A 24,578-nucleotide genomic window follows, 5' to 3' on the forward strand; every position below is an offset into this window, starting at 1 on the left:
GCATGATGCTGTGACAGCTCGTACTGGGCACATGAGTCCCTTTCAGCCTCTGCTGTATTTTTGTGGGAGTGATTGTGGTCCTGTGCGTGATTGGTACAATCTCGGTGTGTGTGCGTGCGTGCATGTGTGTGTGTGTGTGTGCGTGTATGCGTGTGTGTGTGTGGCACAGCTCGTAAGTCGGGGTGTGCGTGTGCGTGCAAAATGCGGCTGGGTCTCTCATTTTATTTTAGGATCCTACACACAGTCGGTGTGTTGCAAGGTTTGCAATTCTTCCAAAGTAAACCATCTAGGAATCCAGTGAGGACAAAAGGTTGACAAAATGTCACGCTTGTTTTATTACCGTTGGGTAGTTGTGTAACAATTCTTCAAATCGACTTGTGTTGCCTTGTGCACAGTACAATCAGCTGAATAAGGTTTTTTTTAACTATATTCCTCTGGAGAGATACAATTAAATATGTTGTTATATCTGTTTTATAAATCCCTGTGATCATGTTCGCATATATTTTGCAAATGCATGTACACGCTGATGAGTAATGTTAAATGACCCTGTCATGGCATGATAGGTGGGGATCAGTCTCCTTAATGAATGTGAGACCTTCACTGGTCTCCATTTAGCCTTCTGAAGGCAAACTGCTGCAGCTGCTCTTTTAGTGCACTAAATCACTGCCTTGCATCTTTTCTTGTGTGCATTTTCTCAGTATAACAATATGAGGAATAATTTACTACATTCCTAAATCTGATATGCTTTTGGAGCTGCACAAAAAGCAGGTGGACATCTGTTTCTGCAATGACTGATTTCTTTCTCTTTCTCTGGTTCAATCTAAGAAAAGCTTTGGCAGTACAAAGTGATGTGACCGGTTCAGGGGACAAATCTCACAAAGATGATGCAAATCCACTACTTGGTTTAACATTGCTTCGTGGAGGACAAAGGAGATTTGTGAGGGATGGGTACTAAGACCGCCAGTGTCTTGCCAATAACTGGGGTTGGATTCACGGACGTTCTGTTGAAAATCACATTTCATCATAGCTGGCAGCTCAGCAGCCCTCTGGATTCCTAAAGCTGATTGTACCTCATTGGAGGGCCAGAACCAGAAATGTTTCTCGAGCTTTTAAGGATAAGACGTCACTATTTTGACGGACAAAAAGGCAGATCAGAACAGCTAGAGGCAAGCCATTTTCAGGTCTGTACAAACAACATACAGATAAAGTAAAGGAAAAAAGCAACCTTTTTTACAGTTATATAAATAAGTATAAAGAACAAGATCCAAGGAACTATTCTAGCCCTCCTTAATGATTTAGACTGGCAGAGGCGACATCACTGCGTGTGTGGGAAAGACCTGTCACTGTAAAGCAGTTTAACTTTTACTTATAGACAAAGACAAAATTTTTAAAGTGTTGACATTTTTAAAAGGCTTTTGACGTCTTAGCATTTAGAGTGGCTGGCACAGCTAGAATTTGAAAAGTCCGATTTTCTCGCATGTTCCCTGCAGAATGTAGACGTGAATTCTTACCTTAACACACCAACCTATCCAGTATGTTCCAATACACTGTGACTCTCATCTTTTGTTCTTCAGAGCCACTGTTCTTCATGTTTTAGATGTGAATCTGTCCCAGCAAACCTGATTCACATAATCGCATTATTTCTTAAGCTTGCCATTAAGTTCCGCAGAAGCCTGGTAATCAGGAATTTATTTTTATTCGGTTGTGTGGGAGCACACAAACACCTTAAACAAGCAGGGCAGTCAGCCCTGGAGACCAGGGTAGAGAAACATTATCATAAAAGAAAGAAATTTGAATCTACAAAATGTAAAAACAGAAACATTTTGTACCTAATTGAGCCTTCCTGTTATCTTCTGGAAATCTCTCTGTCTCGCTCTTGATGGCCGGAATAAAACAGGTATATTGGCAAATGTCCTAGAAATTAGAAACTTGAATATTTCACTTTTATATAGCAAAAAGTCTGTGTTACCATCTAAATCGTCATCATTCTAAACACTCTACTGATCCTTATAATTGCCAACATCGAGTCTTTCATCAGAAGTAGCATTCACAATAAAAAGTGTCACTGGCAGCATGGCCAACAAGTGCTTATCTGTTGCCTTCACTGATTCGAAAGAAGTTGGATATTTAAGTGTCCCACCAGTAAACAGCTGATTTTTTTTGTGCTAGTTATACACTTTGCAGATGTAGAAAATACTTTTTGGCTTCAACTTGTGTTGCATTTTTATGTTGCAGATTAATTATATTTAGTAAATTTATTAGACTTGCTGGTAGTTTTTGTATAACTTGGGCTCAAAAAAGAACCATGATTTCTGTTTTGTTTTAAAATGCCTTTAGATCTGATCACAGTGCATTGGTTGTTTTTCTACCCATAGCAGCATGCAATCGATTCCTTGGAGAAGCTGTACTATTTAATCTCCAGATAAACACCGATAGGCTTTACCCTTCAACTGATATAATGTCATGTATCCTCAGAGGGCAGCCGTGTTATGAAACGTTTCCAGGAGGAATGCCCTTTTCCCCCCCATCCCTGGCGGAGTCATACTTAATGCAGTGCTCCTGTTCAAGTGAAGCCAGCGATGATGAAAAATAGAGTGCGTCACCAGAGCTGTAAGGCACTGACGGCACATTCCTTTGCTATAAGCTTGAGCCTTCTGACAACACAGTGTGCTTGGTCTGCAGTCTGAGGGAGTATGCAACTGGCAGCGCTGCTCTGAATATGCCTCCACTGCAGACTGCAACTGTAGGATGCATGGTTCAATTGCATAAGACAACACTATTCAAGGTTGTGCAGTGCATGCACATGATCTGGCATTGAGGATGCTGTCAGCTCATATATCAAAGCATACAGAGCCTAATGCTATAACGCAAGATGTGAGGCAGTTGTTAAATCTGTTTGATATCAGCTTTGGCTTTTTATTGCAATAAACAACTACTGTCATGTGGCAAGGTGGACATAATCACTTTTATGCCTAGGACCCTGTAAAGCACAGCTCAGTCTCTTCCGTTTCTGACTAGTAGGAACTTCGTGTGGCATTTCTTCTCCGGCTCCATAAATTATCCAATGAACGGAACAGATTGGATGAGAGAGGAATTTTATGCCATTCAATCAGGAGTAGATGAAAAGGGATGACACATTAGTCACTATGTGTTTTGCATAAACCTCAATCAGCCCCAGTGTAGCTTGAAAAGCTGCCATTTCCAAATGAGAACTTCAACTGCAAGACATCTGCCGACTGTCTTTCAGCTTCCAGGAGCTGAGTCTGCAGCTGGAGCTGCGTCAGCCATGTGGAAAGATGGTCAAAACCAGCGATGGCTGCAGTGCTCTCAGGGGAGCATCTCACTGAGTTAAACTTTTCTCCGGGGAGAGGCGCTCACTGATGCATCCGTGGTTTGAAACGGCCCATAATAAGCCCCTGCCTTTGCCAACGGCAACGTCAGAAGCGACAGCTCGAAGGAGTGTGGGGTGCATTGGAAAAAGGATGCATTTCCAGAACATTTTGTTCCTGTGGATGCATACGAGGATGTATTTGCGAACAGCAAAGTTATATAAAGGAAACCAGATTAAGGCATGAACAAGCATTTCCTGTTTTCTCCTCCCTGGGTTGTAATTAAACGAGGTCCAGTTGTGTGCAATGAGTATTTTCAGTCAGAATGATATATTTTGCACGCGCACGTGTTCACTTTCATGACTTCGGAATTTCTGCAAAGGTTTCATTCCCATGCAGCACAACAAGGCGTGATAATCCTGTTAGGCTTTGATTGGTAAATCACATTGATGTGCTAATGCTGACTCAGTTCATTCAGACAACTGTGTTCAAAATAATTGCAGTCCAACATCATCGACCAAATCAATTCCTGTTTATGCTCCAAACCACAGTATAGCTTTACATGGCAAGATAATTAGTAGCTGGTGTAGCAGAGTAATAGAATTCTGTGCAAATTCTGTGTAATGTGTTAGAAGGTGGCCCTCAGTAAAGTGAGCAGGCATCATGATATGAGGGTTGTTCCTAGCCTATTACTGTAAAAGCAGACCCACATATGACAGAGAAACTTATATCCTGCATCAATGTTAGTTTAAGCTATCTTCTATGCTTCCTCCCTACAAACCTTCTGTTCTGTCATCTCCTTCACTCCCTCCGCTCTACATGGCGACACAGTTGTACTGTAGGATATGTGTGAGCTTTTATTAATGCATATTACTGTGCTGTAATTTTTATGCAAGATTGGCCTGAGTGACAGCTGCATGATGGTTGTTAGCTGTTAGCATTGTTGCCTTGCACCAAGAGAGTGCCAGGTTTGAATCCCAGCCTGGGGTCTTTCTACACAGAGGTGTAGAAAGTGAAAAGCTGTTCATTAAAAATGATATTACCCGTTCTGTTTGTAGTAAACAGAATGGTGTGGTGTTTTTTTTAGATCTCTTATGCTCTGTGGTTTTAGTCCATTTATCAAATTTCTGTGCCTGTTTAACCCTTGCATGTTAATGGGTGTGGGGCTGGTGTCCATCTTCACTGGGCCAAATGCGGCGCAAGTTCTGGACATGTCATAATTTCACCTCAAGTAGAAGGGCAGCAGAAATCAATCAGCCAGAGATTTAAATTTGCCGGTTTTACCTCGATCGTCTCCGAGCAGTGTTCAGCAAGTAAGATGCACATTATTTATTTAATGCATCAATACTAAAAAACACACACAATTTCAGTTCATAAATATCAAACAAACAGCATGAACTTTCAGGTACATGTTAACAGCCACATAAAGGTTTCTTCTGGGTTCATCTGGATCAAAAACTTACTACTGCTCCCCAAGAATATGCAGCACATTCTTCTCTTTCATGTGGCATTATTCTTAGAAAAAAAAAAAAACAGAACGTAAATCAGTCAATATTGAGATTGATTAGCTTGTGCACAGAGAAATTTTAAATTGGAATCAGTAGGAAACACTCTGATCGGTACATCTGTAGTCACGGAAACAAACATGCAAAGGACACGCATACGTGCACATGCATATTCTGCAGATTCTCTTGTGAACATCAACAGGATCACCCTGCTGGGGGCTTGGAAGGGTTGACATTTGTAAATTTCCATTATTAAAATCTCATTCTTATAATTTTAGAGGAACGGCACAATGTGACTTTACCTGTTTGGTGTTCACTGAATGCTCCTGTGGTGCAATGTGAATGGGAACAGAATACGGCACATGTACCTTTGTGTTCAAACGCAGTCAGGACTAATCCCCAGATCCGCCAGACTCCTCAGTCCTCCCATTACAACACCAGCTCATTGGCTCCTCAGCTTTCAAATCATGGAAACTGCTGCAGTCTACCACCAGGGGGTGAACTTTTCTAACACATTTTTTTCAGATTCTGTTCACATAAGCATGAATGTAAGCTCTGACTCTTTATTAAACATTTGTATAACTCAAGGAAGATTTTTTTTTTCATGTGCTTTTACCACACAATTTGAATGAATTTGGCAATTGGGATTTATCCAGTCAGGAAAAACGGATTATCTTACATGCGTTTCCGCCCGGTTTAAATTCATTTTAGGGTTTTAGGGAATGAGAGGGATGCTTTCTGTTCTGCTTTTTCTTTTCACTTGTCTGACTCCTCCTTCTATGCCGTGGGGCCTATTTTCGATTGATGTGTTTATCGACTGCACAAGCCTTGCCCAAAGTGAGCCATCGTGAAATCCACAGGGCAGATAATCAGTGTCTTTGTCACTGGTAGAGGGAAGTGTGCTCTCTTTTCTCCTCAACCTTAATATCAGCCCAGATCCCTATACGGCAGTGTAAAGTGGCAAGGCATGAGGAGACATTTTGAGCAATTCAGGTGATTTTTCAAAGGAGGTCATTTGTTCAGATTGATGGTTGAACAACCATGATGGCATTTTGATGTCTGAAACGGGGAGGATTTGTATTGATTCGCCTGCAGTGAGATGCAAAGGGATTTTAGAGAAAATCTTAATAAGGCATTGATATTTTCTGCATATTTTTACTTTATATTGACTTAGAAAAACAATCTGAAGCTGTTTGTTAGATGACTAACTTTCACTACAGGCTATTCTGACAGTCTATTTAATGCTCAAGTAGACATGCACATTTTGTACATTTTTAAATGAACCAACTCAGTTGCACTTTCCTATGGAATACACTGTTGTTGTTTTTTATATAACTGCACAGTATTTGCAGTTATATACAGTTATATCTGCAAATACAGTTATATCACAATTCATATTGTGAAAATCTCAGACAGTAGACCTACAAGTGGTATTGGTAGGTTTATCAACCAATCAATTAAAAAAGTCTTAATCGGAACCTCAAGGTGACGACTGGAAGATTCCCATCTGCCTTAAAACCTTTTAATTAAGTTTCCGCCATGTTTTCTTTCTGTAATGTTAAAGCATTGGTAATAATCTGATTTGTGTCCTGTAGTACTGTAGCTGGCAAAACCTGTGCAGGTGGATCTGTGCAGCACTGGACGGGGAGAAAATGTCCAATTAACCGGCAGCTTTCTGCTTAAGTCACATGCCTGCCATTTTGAACCACCAAAACGAAAACCAGTTATGCTCTACACACGTTTTCTAATCTCTTTCACTCAAAGGGAAAATTAGCTTTTCTTTTCATGCAATATGAATGAAAATGTTCCTGCTCTGACTTTTGAGTGGCAGACTCAGCAGGGCTTAAGCATTGCACTCACCTCTAAAGTTAACATTTCGTGAATTAAAAAGAAAGGAACTAAAAGGTTTCTACTTGAGTGAATCATCACAACAGATGACAGACATTATGAGCTTTTGTGCATACAATTTAATGAGGCTTTTTTTTAATAAGTGATTTAATTGTGTTTTATGACTTGTGTATCTCCAGCACGACAGCTCTTTTAAATATATAATCCAATAATATTCTACTAATACCTTCCATTTGTTTCCAACAAATACAGGTAGCAATAGAGATTTATTTTAACAATGTCATATCATTACATTCTGTGAAAGTTTAAGGTAGCAATTTCAGTTTTTTTATCAAATTGACATAAGATGGAGATAAAATACAGTAATAATGTGTAGACAGTACAGGATATTGAGTTTCACATGGCAAAGTTTTAGTTACATTTTCAGAAACAGAGAGTCCCATTATTTTTCATTATTACAGAGTAAGAGATTCACAAATCACCAGCTGTTCTTTTAAAGAATCTGTAAACCCATTTATAATTTAGTTCAACCTCGGCATCATTAGTGGCTAATGGTTAGCATGTCTTACTCTTCTCACAGTGAGTCCAAAATATTGATGTCTTGCCTTAGAGTTTCTTGCATTATATTGAGTTTCAGATTGCACGATTTTGCAAGCTGGTATCATCCTTATTGCTAACTTGTCGATGAGAAACAGAACTTATGAACAGGTGTTAGTAGAGAAATTTAAAGACTTTGATAAAAAGCTGATGAAAGCTTTTGCTCACGTGTCTCTGTGATGCTGGGTTTTGATCAAGAAACAAAAATGTCTGTAATTCATATTGTGATCACGTAATATTGTTGAAATTTCATTTTAAAACAGTAAAGTTAATATACTGCATTAACATTAGAATAGCATTATATTGGTGTGATGTGGTGGCTCAGGGGTTAAGCACAACCCACATATGGAGGCTTTAGTCCTCGACGCGACTGTCGCACTTTCGATTCCCGGCCTGGTGACCTTTGCCGCATGTCTTCCCCTTTCTCTCATTACCCACTTTTCTGTCAATTAACTATCAAATAAAGGCCACTGGAGCCAATAAAACCTTTTAAAAAGAATAGCATAATATTGTCACCCCAACAATGTAAAAGCTAGTTTATGACGGAAAAGTAGGAAAACCGAAATTATGCCCATAGGTACGAGGACAGGGGCATAGAATGAATGTGCTGTGATGGCAATCCCACCAGAGAAGAAATATCAATGTGGTAATAATTAACAGTACTGTCGAAAGATGATCAGGTTCGATTTTAAGTGTCAGAAATAACAAGCAACATGCCAAAGTCCTTTGATACATAATAACTCTTCAGGATGTGACCTCCTGGTTTCTCAAAGTGATTTTTCTGCGACTATATTACTGAAAGATCATCCTATTCCTGCAAAGTAGGTGCAGCCTGCTATCTGTATATTTAACGACACTGTTACCAAAACCAAAGCGTGGCCATAAAATGAAGGCGCAGCTATGATTTTATTATCTGATTTAAGTTATTATAGTTGGTATTCCCACATGTATCTGCTATGCGAGAGATTACTTACAAGTGAGAATGCTTGTCACACAAACCCTTTTCTTATAAACTGTGGTTTATGAAGAAAAAGGTGGGTAGCTTGTCAGCTTGACAAGTCCCCCATTCGCCAACTCTACCAAACCGGCAGAGCAACTCAAAAACTACTTGCTTTATATTGTAATTATAGATTTGTGCTGTTGAGCTTAAAGCACTCTTCTTTATAGCCAGGGGTCATAATAATGGCTCACTTAAAAGTCATCTGCTGACAGCATCCAGATGACTCTTCCTGAGACAGACTTCTCTTTGACAAGATAAATCTTACTTTTATAGCATCACCATAGCAGTTCACTGCATTCCTACTGACACGACTGCATGGAGAGCGCCTAAATTGAGGCAGAAGTCCGAAGAATAGCATTTAGATTATTTAATTTCTTAGCATCTCCCTGCTGAAGTTCAATTTTTTCCAGAAGTTGTGTGGAAAGACCCGCGCTGCGATCGACTCGTCGGAGCCAACGGATCGAACTAGCGATTACTCCAACACACACGCAACGATGCATGTTTGTCTTTCTCCGGTTTGAGTATTAGTGCGTCCTCCTCTGTGTAAATCCATGAAATCCTCAATGTGTTTGCGGACACTGTGAGCGGCTGAATATTGATGAGAGCTACCCCCGCCCTGCAGTCCCCATCCGTGCCTGTTTCCCACGGCTGCTGGGTCAGAGTGGCACTGCAGTGTGGCACTGCATCCCAGGCAGAGAAAGAACAGCACTTTGCTCGTGTTCAAATGCAAAAGCCCTCTTTAGCTGGAAAAGAGGGCAGTGAAGCAGTTTCTAAACGCTACAGCACTTCTGAACCTGTGACTGATGAAGAAGGTTGTCTGGGTTTAAAACTGTGGTTTTTCTAAAGTGCCTCGTAATTAAAATTTGAAGTTTAATCGTGGATAAAAATCGTGCAAGAATAAACATTAGACTTGCATTTTACCTGTATTTCTTGCTTGAAATGATGAAAGAGCGAAGAATTAAAAGCTCATTTATTTAACCAAAGATCCTGCATGAACTCATGTGGTCCTACAACATTGCAGCAGCCCCTCCCTATTTAAAGGCCAGCCAATCGCAGGCTGCTCGGCTTCCATTTGAAGCTTCAGTAGTACGGTAGTGTTGCCCGGCAACGGGAGTCGGCACATTTCTCGGAGGTCCTGTGTGGATGGTTGTAGCTGTAACAGGGAGAGGGAGACAGAGAGAGAAAGACATGTAAAAGCAGGAGAAGGGGAAAGAGAAGGAGAGGAAAGGTTCATGGTTTCAAGGTGAGGATGTCTAGAAGCTCAGGAGAGGGAAAAAAACCCTGTTGGAAAGTTTGTTCTTGCAGCAGGAGGAGATGGATCGGAGCAGGGGTGTGGGAACCCCATTCAGTTGTTTCAAACTGAGATGAGGGAGTTCAGGAGACTTTCACACATTCCAGTGCCAGTACCGACTGGAGGGGCGCCAAGCTTTGACCGTAGCGTTACGTCTCAGAGGATCCCGAGACGTGTGGAGAGGCGTCCACAAAGGACAGGCTGACTGACCTGGATAAGATTTAAAATAGAGCCAAAGCAGCCACTTTACTGCTTATTTTGAGAGGTGGATCCCAGACATTAATACCGAGTCCAAATCAGTCCACGAGGACTTCTGATCTTTTTTATTTTTATTTTTATTTGGCTCTTAAGGCTGCGACCACGTCCAGGATTGATGTGGTTGTTCTGGGCGGGTTAAGATCTCTCCCTCTGTCATCCAGCAGCAGTGGTGAAGCTGGAGTTTGGAGAGGAGGTCGGAGCTGACGTCCATGCTCGGGATTTTCTGCCTAATAAAAAAAATATGAACAGCCAGCTGTGATTCTGCTGCAGGGATGCCTTGCAATATACTTGTCTACCCTGTTGATTCTCTGAACTGAAGATGTGGAAATTCAAAGCGTTTTGCCTGGATTATTGGCACGTGCTGTGTCTGCACCCACACAACAACTTTTACAAGAGGTATGTTTATAAATGGTTGCATCTGGCCATCGTGTTTGCATTGCATGCAGTTACGTTTTTTTGTAAGCCCGTCACTGTTTCTGTGTGTGCTAAATTGCCTCCTACACTACATCACTTAGAAGAAGAGTGCGATTACTTCATCAGGCTATTATCAGTGTCTGAGTGAATCTGCTTTGGGCTTTTTTCCACAAACTCTTGGCTTGATGACTTTTTGTTCAAAAAAACCGTAACACTGCATTCAGTAATTTGCATTTCTGTCCATCTCCTTATGTTGACCTCTCACCTGGTGGCCACTCGGTTCTTCATTTTTGATCCTATGTTTGCAGTTTACATCAAATTATTTATTAATTTTTTTATATGACATGCAAATCATGGGATCACACCAAATAAAATTTGAGATCTTTTGCCAACATTTCAATTTGTAAATAGTAGGAGGAAAAATCACAAGATGCGCATGCTCAGAATTATGTTTTTTTTTATCTTTTAAATCAAGTTCATCATTTGTATTTTCACACCTTCTGAGCTTATTGCCTTGTGTGTTAATAGAATATGGTGCTCCATATTCTGTACATATTGCTCTACAGTCTCAGGCTGAGATGCAGTTTGATTTGCTTTGCACAAAGCCTTCAACTTTCAGTATTTTTAGAAGACGTATATCTCAAAAAAATTCTCTCTGCTACATTTAAGATTTCTAGCTGTGAATCTTTGCGGAAATTTCCTGTGAGCGCTCCCCCGTCATGCAGATGTTTGATGTTAGGAATGGAGGCGAGCCGCAGTGTGAAATATGTTTGAAATCAGATGCTGCTTTCTGTCTGTATGCTAATATGTTCTCACGTTGTTCAAACACACACACACACACACACACGCATGGACACGCACACACACAGTTTTGATGTCTCATGAACTCGTTCCATAAAAATTCAATCAGAATGGAGTGTGTCCAGGATCTATTAATAATTTATCATTTTTAGCCTCCAGCCTGCAGGGAAACCCCTGACTGTAGGCTGTGTTGTGCTTCCCTGAATTTGAAATAATCGCTTTACTGTACTAATTTGAGTTCACAAGAACTTCACAATGTGCATTTTCTCCTATTTTTTATTGTTTGGATTTTGTGTTCCACACAGCTTTTTATTTTGTTCTTCTGCAAACTTCAGCTGCAAATGGCTTACAATGTGTTTCTTATGTAGGAGGCCGTCCTTATTAAAATAAGACGCTTATATCATCTTCCCGTTCCATCAGGTGGTCGGTCTCGCAAGGTCCCGTTCTCGGTCCACTCTTGTTTTTTCTCCCTGTCTTGCCGTTTTGTTTCGATTGAAAGAAACATAATTTTTCAGAAAATAATGCTGGTATAACAAACTTTAAAAAAAATGTTGAAAAACCTACTTAATATTTTTAAGTTTATTTGAAGAAAAAAAAAAACTTTTCCAAACTTGAAAACTTTGGGAAAATTATTGCAACTTGTTCAAAACACTTCAGCTTGATTTCCAAAAGGTTTTACTGGTTCCCTTCATTTTCATTTAAAAAAATTTAAATGTGCTTAGTTTGCTTAGTGCTTAGTTTTAATAAAGACTATTTCAATAAGGATTTCTTTTTGGTTCTGTTCCAAGACCTAAGATCAAATATCCAGTACTAATATTTTTTCTAAACTGAATAGTTTTAATTCAGCATTTAGTATTGCGTTTGTGCTTGTATTATGGGCATATATCAGTGACGCGCGGTGAGGTTCAATGCTGGTGAGGCACTGATTTACGATTATAGACACCATGCATGTGATTGGACGTACGGAAATTTCGCGCAGGCATACAATGCTGGGGGACAAAAAGACTCATCTTTTACATGTCATCCATAGCCGCGTTAACTCAGTGAAACTTAGAAATGTAGGTATTCATTTCGTGATATGATCCACAGCAAATGGAAAAAGCGAGAAAGCACTTTCTCGCTCTGTATCCGCCAAGCTACAAGCAGACTCGTTGCCATAGCAACTGACAACATTGCCACTTCATGTTTTAGGATTTAACACCAAAAAAACTAGATTAGCTACCGCTTCTACTTTACTGAATTACTTAGACATATAAACTGTAGCCCACAAAACGCACATTTCATAAAAAAATAAATAAACAAAAACATCTTATTGCTGTCTTACCTGTACTTAATGAAATCCATGCACCGCTAATTCTGCACAGAAATATCCGTTCATCCAAAGCCAAAAGTCTATCCTCGGCATGTCTTTTCTACTCCTTTGAGAATCATCAAACTGTCTTGAAGTAAAACTTTCAGCTCCAGTGTTGGTCTTCCTTTAGTTATCATCTCCTGCTTCAATTGAAAATCCACTTTAGAAAACTGTTTAAGTGTAGAAATGTAGTCTTTCATGTTGACGTCGGAAGAGAGAAGAAAACAAATATATGGCTGTACTTTACTTATTTACTCCAGCTCACATGGCTAGCTCACTGTGTCTTACTCTGCAGTTGTGCAGTCACAATGTCTGGGAACATGAGCGCCCCCTGCCATGAGGCAAGGGAACTGCCTGCCTCACCTCAAGTCTGTTCTCTGCAGTTTCTTATCGCTCCTCCGCACACAAAACACGATACACACAAAGTTGGAGACAAAAAAAAAAACACTGTACATTATAGACATAAACTAAATTATGGAAAATCAGTCCATATATTAAATGCTTTTTAGCCATTTTATTGCCGGCGTACAGACAGGACGGACATGCTGTCATATAATGGCAGCCAGTGCAGTTAGCAAGAGGTTGCGCAATCCCAGGTGAGGCTCAGCTCACTGCTGCCTCACCGGCTTCGCTTCTGAGCATTTGAATGGGAAAATGCGAAAATCCAGCAATTTTGAAGAAAGAAATTATCAGAATTGGTTAAGCTAAGTAAAAAATAGGTACTTTATAGTACAAACCACAGGGTGAAAATAGCAATATAAATTATTTTATTATTATATATTATTTTTCCATGATGACATGTGAGGCTCTGCCTCACTTGACTCCCCTGACAGCATGTCAGCATGTCACTGATATATGGCAGCTCTGCTGCTGCAATTTTTTTCTTAACTGTATTAGCATATAATTGCATAAGGTTAAGAATGACTCTTTATTGGCTAAATACACTTTTTATTGAAAAGTTGCTCATTCTAGACTGTTCAGAGTCAAGGGGACTTAGGGTAAATGTTGCTAAATATGCCTTGATAAAATCCCCCACTAACAAGCTTTTCTGCTTGCAATGCTAAGTAGTTGTTAGCAGAGCCATTATTGTGTGTATGTTCATGACAAACTGAGAGAGATGATAAAAAACAGCTCAAAAGTATCCAAGTTTTGTCAAACAAAGCAAAGGTGACCTTTCCAAACAGCTTTCATTCGTGATTAGCATGTGATTAATTACTTACTCCTCTCTCTTGTAGCAAACTGTTCAGTGAATTTGTTCTTCCATAATGTGTGTGTAATAATTTTAATGTATGCCTTAACATCTGTTAATATACAACATGAGATTACTATGGAATGTTGGTTTAATTACGCAAAAGTGTTCTGGCTGTCAGCTTAATGATAAAATCAGCCACAATATGGCTCATAGTAACATTACACACATGACACATTACTATAGCTGTGCCTAAACTTTGCAACAGCCTGCTTTAATATGTATGTAGTACTAAGTACTGATATAGTGCCTGTCACAGATCAACGTCACAAAGGACTTCAACGCATAAACACTAAAATTTGTTTAAATTAGAAATCCTCCATTAGGATTCTGTTGATGCTAAACTTTTTCAAAACCAGTAAAAATCTAATTTGTGTTACTCTTCAAAACAAACAGAGTTCTGATATTTTTATCTTGATTTCTACCATGTAGGACATCTCGGCATTTCACAGCCTACGAGCAACATTTTAGTCCTTTAAATGACCTTTTATTAAGAAAAGCAGATCTTATTTTCATTTCTTACCCCACTTGCAGTTGTTTTTTATTTATTTATGCTAAGATGGACTCAATTTATATAGCACTTTTCTATGAATACTGACCACTCAAAGCACTTGAGTTGGGTTACATTTATACACCAATGCAGATCGGGCAACTTGGGGTTAAATGCCTTGCGATGTCGCACCCATAGTTGACAGAATGCTGGAACTGAACCAATAAACATAATGTTTCTTTTGCTGGTATAGTGCATCCCATTATGTTGCTCAGTTGCAGAGTGCAGTGTTGAAAGAAGAGGAAGAAAAAAAACATATTTATAGTGTACTAATAAATCTTAAGAAGTTTATGCCTAGAAAACATGTTCTGTACTTTGATCAATTCTGTTTTATGCCTACGTTCTCTTATTGCGCCACTTCCCTTGCATATGCATCGACATTTTATGCATTCAGCATTTTGGTGAACGTCTGCTGTTTTTCAACGTAGTTATAAATAAGTTTAACTTTGCATGCAGCTGTCTATGACTCAGTGTCCTCTGGAATTATTTGATTTTTCCACCCAATCTTAGCAGCTCATTATATGTCTAATTCCGAAGCAACTGGAATATTTTGGTCAGTGGGTGTAACTCATTACGTTGCTTTGACTGCAGCATAGCGTTGTCTGCGTCCTGAGACTGTGCTGTTTGAGCCAGGTCGGAGAACTAACTGAAAACAGCCTCTCCCAGCTGCTGAACTGGGGTTCACCCTCCCACCCCGCACGGCCTTCCTGCTGAGAATGGAGTGATTGTTGGACCCAGGCCCGGGTATTATCATACACAAGAAGAATCAAAGTTTATTGTGCTTTGTCTTTTGCTTTTAAAGTTTTTATCCCCCTCCCCAAAAAAAAAAAGAAAGGTGAATGCAGGGCCTGTCCGTCACTGTCGGGAAGCAAGCATCCTGCATGAAGCAGCTGAGTGAAGCATTGCATTGGACAGAACAGAACGGAACAAGGAGTGTCTGCAGAGGGGAGAACGAGGGCTGGTGTGTGGGTCACTGTGGGTGGAGAGCTTTTGTTAAGACGAGAGATGATTTTTTTTTTTTTCTTCTTTACATACTGGTTCTTTACCTTACTTGGTCATCAGACAGATTGCAAGAGCTGCAACTCTGAGCCCAACATAAAGTGGGTCAGGGAGGGCTTCGGAAAGGCAAAGACAGAGCAACTTTTAGCAGTGAAAGAATGAATCTCACTGTGGCTCCGTCTATGGAAAGTGAAACATGTGGGGTGTAATTTGTGGTTGAGGAAGCAGTTTGCACAGACTTTTTTTTTCTTCTGCTGCTGCTTTTAGGGAGCAGTTACTGCACTTTGAGACTTTTTTTATGGAAGTGCCTTTGGGTGCCATGTATGTGTTTTTCTGATGCCCACGCTGATGTCACCGTCATATGGAACAAGATGTGGAAGTACTGCATTGCCAGTCGGACTATAAGGTAGGAGAGCATATGGCGAAGAGTGTTGATGGCAGTGGCCTGCGGTCGGAGTGCTGGTTGTTTTTCCGACTGACCGCAGCAGTTTGTGCAGATATTTCTGATCAAGTAACATTCCTGTCCATATGCTCACAAGCCTGGTGGTTTCCTCTCTGAAACCATTGGAAATATATTATCAGCCAGCTAAAAAAGGCAGGGAGGAAACAGTGAAGACATGTTCAAGGTCTTTCCTGGTACTTTTTTCTTTGTCAAGGACATTTCTTTGATTGTGAAGGCATAAAAACTAATCTGGATTTTCTGTCTTTGCCTTCCTTGAGGCTTATTAAAGTTTTATCTTTGTCTTGGAGTAGGGAATTTCATCCAAGATGTTCCCTGACATAAAATATTTTGGAAAGAACACAGAAACCAGTAAGGAGAAAAGCTTTTCCTTGCTCTGTGTGACATCCCTTTCTCACTAGATTTAGTTACTAGATTTAGTTACTAAATCTAGTGAGAAAGGGATTAAATGATACGATTGTGATCGTATCATTTAATCTATATTTTTGTTACTCTGCATTTTTGCACTTTTGCTTCTATCAACGTTTAAAATTGAACCTGGGCATAGGACTGTAAGAAATATTCACTTGTGCAAGCACATTTTTTTCTTTCTCAAATAATATAAGCATTTCTTTTCCTTCTTGGATCAAACGATCTTTTATCACTGATGAATAAAAGGACACACGCAGAGTAGTTTCTAATTATAATGTGTGTAATGATCAACTCATTATGAGATCACTGCAAAACACATTTAATCAAGTAAATATAAAGAATCAACTCTCTAGGACCAACACGCGCTTCAGTCTGAGGCCTCCTCAGTTTTAACATCATCATGGCAACTGGCACTTAATGAAAAGAGGTAAGCCAATGCATCACGGTGAATGGTTCAATCCCCAATCTAATTACAAATAGGCTTGTACTAATTAATTAAACATTTAATCACAATTGCTTCAGATAATCAAAGTCATGCCAACATAATTTCTCTAAACATCTTTGTTTACTGGAGTTTAAAACAACCGGGTAACGCATACACTCACACATACGCTCGATTGATTTTGAGAGTTTTTGCATTTAAATTGTGTTAACTTGTCTATGAATTTGCACTGTAGATATTTTCCCACGTAGATCTCCCTGTAGCTTTTATTCATCTCACCCAGTCAGGCACAACGTAAACTACAAAAGACAAACTTTAATTATATTTACTGGTTTGTAAGTAGCTGTGAAAAGCAAAACCTACAAGTCAGTCAAAAAAACATTTGAGACTTCACAAAACCAGTCAGGTGTTGGGTGGAGGTGTAGCTTTTAGTACCATTGCTTCACAGCAAGGAAAGGTCAGGGGTCAACTCCGGTCCTGTGTGGAGTTTTCTCTCCCTGTGCACGCCTGGGTTTTCTCCAGATAGCCTCCACAACACAAATGTATGCTCAGGGGTGAATGCTTGCATGCATAGTTTTCTGTCTTGTAGAAATCCTATATAACCAGAAGACACACAGAGCATATTGTTAATGCTGCATTCATGAAGAGTTACAAGTACAGGTTTGTTTGGGTACTAAAATGATGCTGTTGCCTTTAAGGTAAGTGAGACTTTTGGTTTTACTCTATATGCTGTATATTAGAGATGTATACACAATATTATGAACATTATGAACAAGGGACTGTGGATGCAATATTTAGTCAGATATTATATTACGTTGAATGTCTCATGTCCATTTCTTGATTATTGTATTTGGCCAGCTAAATGAACACTACTGTAACTCCTCCTAACGTCCCTGGAAACGGTAACGACTGAGGTTCTGGATCTCATAGGAAGTGAACACGTTTTGTAGCGTGAAGGAAGAAAAGTGTCCTCTGAATGAGGATAAATCATGGCGAATGTAAGACATTCAGCAGTAGTATTGCAGTATAATATTTTCCTGAAATCGGTGGCGAATGTCTAATTTAGCACATTTGATTGAGCAAATCCATTCTTGTATCCTACTGTCTTTCCACCTGGGAACAACCTGGTTTGTGTCAAGTCCAAAAGGAAAACTCAGACATTTCTTCCCTAGTCAATCTTTCAGTCATAATAATTGTTTTTTTTTTTTCCATTGGAGAGGATAGGAATGTAGACAGATAAATTAAATATCTGCAGATAAATCAGTGGAAGCAGCACCAGAATTCCTGCAGACAAAGAAACAATCCATCTATGCATGCACTGCTCCATCCTACCATCCATCATGAACGAGGCAGACTGCAAGATAATTGCACTCCTCCACTTGAGGCAGAGATTGACCACTGACCTGGATGAAGCAGGCCACCTCTTTCTGTTTGAGAACAGCAACCTTAGATATAAAGGAACTGCCTCTCATTTGTCTTTTGTTTGTGAGATTTGGCAAGAGCAGAGAGTAAAAAATGGCTTTCAGTGTGAGAAGATAGGAGTTTGTCTATTAGTCTTTGAAATAGGAATTGTCATTAAATGGGGAGTTTATCTTGCGTTTTGCTTCCTGGACACCGTCAACCTCGCCATAGTTGATAGACACTGGGTAGGCATCTCCAGAAATTAGTTTTAGTGAATCTCTAGTGTTTAATTTAGTTTTTGTGCTCTTGATTTATCAACTACCACTAACACTTAGTTGTGATTTCCATAAACAGCAGTGGTAAAGTTAAATAAACACTATACGAACGCTAATGCAGCCAGTGACGACTGACGGTAAGTGGGAAATATCTTCCTGTTGGGTGGCTGACATATTACAATAACAGGGCTATGCGCAAGTATGCATGAATACATCATGAAACCTTTAGCTGTGACACTTTAGACGCCAGGGTGCATTTGATCTGGCTGCTTCAGTCGTCTCGGTGACAAACACGAGCCGGTGTTGAGTTTCAAGAGCGCAATGACGAGAGCATTACTTATTCAACGGTGCTTGCTCGTCCCGTTGTGAATATCCAAGAAACCGAGCAGCAGAAAGAAAACTCTGACAAGAACCAGGAAGTTAAAGCAACTCCCAGCAGCCTCACAGCGCTTCGTAAAAGGTAAAATAACTTAGCTGTGATCTTAACTGAGTGTGACTTGATTAAAATTAAAATGAGAGCAGGGTCTGACCTTGTGTTGGTTTCTTTGCCTTAATGTGCTGGCTTTAAGACAACTTACACATTTTTTTTGTGGGGGGGGGGGTATGAGAGGAACTGTTGATAATGGAAATGTACTAACCAGCCAACTCACAGTTCCACTGTGGTGAGTGGAGAGGAGGGGAAAAAATAAATAAAAGCCTCGGAGGTGGAAAAGCTGAGACGTGTCTCGAATCGAGGCCATGCTCAGCTCTGAAATCTAACCTTGGTGTTGGTCAGCTTCCAGTTAGACATGCCAGAAATGTTGACCGTGTTTAAGGCTTTACCGTTTGCTGTTAAACATTAGATTGGGCCCTGCTCAAAAAATGATTTAGGCATGAATCTATTTGTCACCCCAGGTGAGGCGTTCATAGTCTATTCAGCACATTTCCATTCACTTGTTGTCCAACATTGTTTTTGTGCTCATGCTTCAGCGTTATGCTCCATCAGTAGTGGCTGCCATTTGAGTAACTGTATCTCAGTAAATATACCTCAGAACTGAAGTTGCACTGACCTTTCTGGCTAATTTTAGGACAAAGTGGAATATTTCCATATAAATAGGCAATGTGCAACACTTGCACTGCAAAGAAATGATGTGCAATAAGTGATACAACTATAATATGCAATAGAGTGGATTCCCGGTATTCATGAGATTGGGGCGCTAACGGTCCATGAATAACTAAAATGTGTTAATAATTGAGACTCCTTTTAAAAAATGCTTTTAGTTGTTTATTTTAATAGTTGAAGCATCAAAAACGCCTTATTGTGTATTAATATTCACAGTGGAAACCATCTTGGTATGAGCACAGAAGCTAATATCTACAGTCTTGGGTGTAGAACCAGTCAGCACCATGGGAAATGAATGGCACTCCTGAAGCAGCTATTATTTATACTTCGAGAATAGAGAAAGGACAGAGAATGATACTTAAAGGGAGCCCTTGTTTTTTTCTGTTGAGCCTTCCTGTTATCTGCTGAAAGTCTCACTCTCTTACCATTTGGTAATCTGAAAGAACCGTACACACATCTCTAGTTTTTTACTTTCCTTTTAAATGACTTCTGAATATGTGGACTTTAATTGACTTCCTTTTAAAAACCTGCTTGAAGTTTGAATGTTATTCCCTTATCAACAACTGCCACACTCAAGAGTGTGATATGAGAGTGCCTACATGTGCGGCTTTGACTGATCCGATGTTTCATCGTGACAAATCAAGAAAACAGACTGATTTCAGTTACCTGCAGACTTCTATAGTTATCCATCTCTATGGAGCCTTTTATATAGATATATCTCTCTATCTATACAGAGATCTACGCTTAAGCTGCAGTCTCTGTCTACAAACCACTGAATATTTTATATGTATCTCTCTCCCAGAGGGACACAAGCAGAATGTGAGAGGTGTTTCTCTTTCCTTTTTTTCTAATTTTAAGAGTTATTATTTTTCTAAAATAGTTTGTAGCCTTTAGCACCGATAATGTGTGCATATAAATGAATCGCAGGAGAACAAACTACATCCATCACTTTCTTTTCACCTGTCATGGCTGCAAGGCTGGAACATTATGGGGGGAAGGTATTTGGGAACACCGCTTCTGGTGCATGCTTAAGCTGTGAAGCGTTTGAAATGCTAATCATCTGAGGAGGCTTGTTTGTTTACTTTACTGCACAAGAACGCCACCCTCTCAACAGTGCACATTTTTATGTCGCCTTCACCTTTTCTACCCCCCCTCGTCATCGAGGTGTCTGATCAGAAAAATGCACATGAATATAAATGATTCATTTGGAAATTTTGGCATCTTTCTGTTTTGTTCCCCAGTGCTGTTTTTTTTTTTGTAGACACACTGTATGATTAAAGATGAGCAAAAAGATATTTCGCCTCTGCTCTGCTCTTTTTGATCAGTGGACTGTGACAGCTCAGAAAGACGGGCACCATCTCTTTCTGAGAGCTTTGTTCTTTTTCTTTTTTTTTTTTTTTTTTTGCTGTTATTTTACTTTTGATGACATGTTCTTTTTGCATCTCTTCTCTGTGCCTGTTTGGAGAATAATGAGGCTCGTTGCTGCATTAACTTATGTAATGGCGAGCAAGCAGAGGGCTGAGATAGGGGGAGGTAGGGGAGTGAAAGAGGAGGAGTGGGGGGGGAGAAGAAGAATGATGAGCTCATGCTGCTGCACTGCAGCTTTTATAGACACTCTGCACCTTTTGGCTTCATGCCATATGTTGTTATGCACATTAAGGTCCATTTATGCAATTTCCTTTAATGTTCAGTAATTGTTTGATTGATGATTCGCATCATGGTGGTTACTCAAAAAACCATTTTCTAGCAGAATGTGAAGCTCTGCAGGCAGGTTTTCCATTCAGTTTCCATATTAATAATTCTAAAAGGCTTTGAAAGATATTATATGTGACACTATCTTTTACCTGCATCACTGAGGATACAGAGAGACGATGCTCAGCCATGATCAAACTGAGTCAGCATAGCTCGGCAATAACTTTTAGGTTCACCAACACGTTTTCTTTTTTTTTTTATGTGACAAATAAATCCCTCATCATCTGGCACACATTTTGATTTATGTGTGAAATGTGCAAAGAGGAGCAGAGTCAGGTGAAAGGTGTCTGTAATAGTGACACAAGAGCTATGCCACTTGGTTTTATGGCATTTTTCTCTATTAAACAGAGTGCTCCTTCATCAGGCCTTTCAGCTGCGTCTCAACCTGAACTGGTGAACAAATGCATAAAAAATTGTTTGCCAATGATTTAAGTATTACAAAATTATAGTTCGCAGTTCTCTGCATCGCACTATGCCTCGATAAAATATTCATAGCCCTTGAGGTCTGTCACACTTTGTCGTGTTTTAACCACCAACTTTTATGTCATACCAACATAAAGAAGTGGATATCTGTGGGTTGGTAGGGAAAGGATATAATTTTCTTCTTTTTTTTATGGCCGGCTGTTACATTCAGTTTAGTCAGATGAACATTTCTTAGAAAGTTGCAGTTTTGATTTAATCTAGATTTTCAGATTATGGATTTAACAATTTGGGATAATATTTCTGCTTCAAATGTCTCCAAAATTGTCTCTATCCTGTCTCTTGTGTTCATTGGTCTGCATTAAGTTTTTTTTCTTCATTAATGTCCTTCATCAAAAGTGTGAATGTAATGCTTCTCAAAATATTCATAAACCTGCTATTTGTTGTTGTTTTTTTTTTTTTTACCAATTAGCTGACTTCTGTCAGTAGTTTGCACATGACTTCATTTAGGGACATCAGAGTAAAGAGGACTGATTAAGTCCATATGTGTGCCACACTTTTGTGATTTTTCTTTGTGAGATGCATTATTTTCCTGGTGTTTCATTTATTTACTTCTTTGTGTTGATTGAAATGACTATTTTCTCTAGAATAACACTCGATCAGGAGCAGTTTTTTTTTCTGCCTTACATTGTGTGGGCTCATTACTTGGAAAAATAGCACTTGTCTGTTCTTCAGAGTGAAATAGCAGAGCTGTCAGGGGGGCTGAGACTTTGACTGGTAAACAGTCATTAAACTTAAATGTTTATCCTTACTGGATTTACAGCTGGAGGCTGTGTGTAGATGGAAGCAGATGTTCTCGTGTGAATGCATGTGAACATATCTGTAGCTGCTGTTCAGTGAATGGTGGGTCTGCTGTAGCTGTTGCCTTGACAACTAGCCTTGGATTTGAGCACGTGCAGTTGTGATAAATCCTGCTCCCAGTCAATGAGCCTTTATCCACAGAGATGTAGATACCTGCATCATTCAGGTTCCCTCAGTCACCTGATTCCTCCTCGGAGATGCTCCACTGCTCATACATCCTGCAAAATTGCAACTATACTTTGGACTATGGTACATTATAATTATTAGTATTAATGTTTTTTACGTTTTCTTCAGAAATTAAATGATCCCTTTCATTCAATGTAAGCCCAACAAGGCTTTAAATCACGGAGTTATGAACTGAAAGAAATTATTTTGACTGAAGCACAAGTTTAAATGAGCTCCTCTGCAGTCCCCAACCTATTTTTTTGTTGTTTTATTATTTTTTTCTTTCTGTTTCTTTCTCTCCTCCCAGTTCTGCTCTGTTTTATACCATCTTGTTTTCCTGCCTTCTTTCGATCAAGATGAATGAGTCCATTCGATCCGTCATTTTATCCTGAAGCCCTGCCGGTTCTTGTGTGCACTGTGCAGTAGTGCCATCTGTTGGCAGAGACACGTCAGGGCAGGGAATTGCTCCAATGCCTCCAAACAAATCTCTTGTGACTTATCGAGCCCTTATGTCAATAAACCTCCCTTTAAATGCCTGTCTTCAGTTAGAAGCCATCAAAGTTATGAGACTGCTAATGACCAGATTTTTTAAACAATTCAGGCATTCTGCTGTCAGTGGCTTGAGTGCGTAGAGTTGCGTAGAGTCGAGAAATAAAACAATGGGGGATATTTAAAAAAAAAAAAGAAGAAGAATTTCTGTTTGGGTCATAAGAGGAGGGAAGGAAAACAAATTAAGGCAGATGGGGGCTCTTGCCTTGTCAGGTGTTCTACCGAGGCTGCTGCAGCCGGATGGGCCCATCTGCTGGCTTTTTTCCCGGATAGCTGCTATTGAGCTTCGCTGCCAATGATTGCATAACTATTTTAATACAAGAATGTTCATGCCTGGCAGCAACTATGTCTTTTATAAGTTAGTAGTTTGTGATTTTAATTCACTAAGGAGTTTCTCTTTTTTCTTTGGTTTTTATTTTTAGAGGATCCTACTTCCAAATAGGTTTTATAAGTAAAAAAAAATTTTCTGAGCTTCTACCCAAAGCGAAGATAAGGTCTTGTTTCCCTTAAATTTAGAGACATTGCTATGTAAGTACAGTTCAGAGTGTAACCACGCTGTCTGCTTGAGAGCTCAGTTTTCCCCTCCGGCCACACCATGTGTCCTAAAGAGGAAAGGAAAGAGGGAGAAACAATTGGTGACCTTGCAGAGCTGCAACACGCAAGCTCCAAACCCGTCCCAGCCGAGCCACAGGCATCACAGCCACTAAAGCCGCTGACCACACAGAGGGGCAGAGGGAGGTTTGAAGGGGAGCAGAAAACTAATTGTAAAAATGGGAGAGATGGAAAATAATGGGACATATTCAATGGCAGAGTGAGGCTGTGGGCGACACAGCTGAATGAGGCAGGGGGAGGGAGCGGGGAGTACAAATAGCCTCCTCTTTTTCATTGACGCTTAGGGGAATGTGCTGATTTGCGGAAAGTAAACCAGTCAGATGGTGGTTCCCTTTCTTTCATGCCTGACAGAGCCAGGGTAGCTTTCCAGTCACCACGGTCACCTTACCTGTCTGTGGCTTATCACCAGAGCCTGGATCTGGTTTCACGTTGCACAGACCAACCCAGAGGCAGATGTGTGGAGGTAGGTGGGCTTCTACGCTGAGTGTGTGATCTCTGGCTGTGAAGCAAAGCCTTCCTATAGATTCTGCAGAGTTAGCAGCAGCTGTTTGCGTTGTTCATCCCTGCAGGTGTGTGACAGGCTGGCAAGCTGCATGTCGAAAAAGTAATTACCAACAAGTTTGATGAATGGAAATGTCATTATTGAAGCATAAATGTCAATGTTGTGGGAGGGATGACTTTTTAAATTACTTTTGTGCGACTGTGATTTTCATTCTTTTATAGTATTTACCCTTTTCAGCTAATAATACGTTTACTGAATGAGTAACTGTTGGTCTGTGTTTGCATGAGGCTGACACATTTATTAAAATTTGAGGCAGATTTCAGATATGTCAACCCAGTTGGCAGATTCCCGATTTCCTGCTTAGTTGGATGTATTTTATTTGCTTTATGCAAAAGGTCAAAAATATCTTAACTACATATTTTAAATATCATATA

The 24,578-nt window shown here is 39.8% G+C and overlaps 1 protein-coding gene across 7 annotated transcripts in view; it reads left to right on the forward strand.

Moving 5' to 3' along the window:
- Nucleotides 1–24,578, forward strand: part of iqsec1a (IQ motif and Sec7 domain ArfGEF 1a) — a 130,418-nt gene that overhangs the window by 63,852 nt on the left and 41,988 nt on the right. Inside the window, exon 1 of one of the 7 annotated variants that reach the window (XM_008414096.3) lies at nucleotides 9,441–10,224. The exons of 4 other annotated variants lie outside the window; for them this stretch is intronic. In XM_008414096.3, the coding sequence (XP_008412318.1) occupies nucleotides 10,148–10,224 (77 nt within the window). In that variant the 5' untranslated portion in view covers nucleotides 9,441–10,147. Of the gene's footprint in view, nucleotides 1–9,440; nucleotides 10,225–15,275; nucleotides 15,599–23,787; nucleotides 24,106–24,578 lie in introns of those variants that run through there. 2 more of the 7 variants (XM_081609111.1, XM_008414094.3) reach the window with 2 other exon arrangements.

Source organism: Poecilia reticulata, chromosome 7 (assembly GCF_904066995.2).
Source record: "Poecilia reticulata chromosome 7, P_reticulata-male-v2, whole genome shotgun sequence".
Taxonomy (NCBI): domain Eukaryota; kingdom Metazoa; phylum Chordata; class Actinopteri; order Cyprinodontiformes; family Poeciliidae; genus Poecilia; species Poecilia reticulata.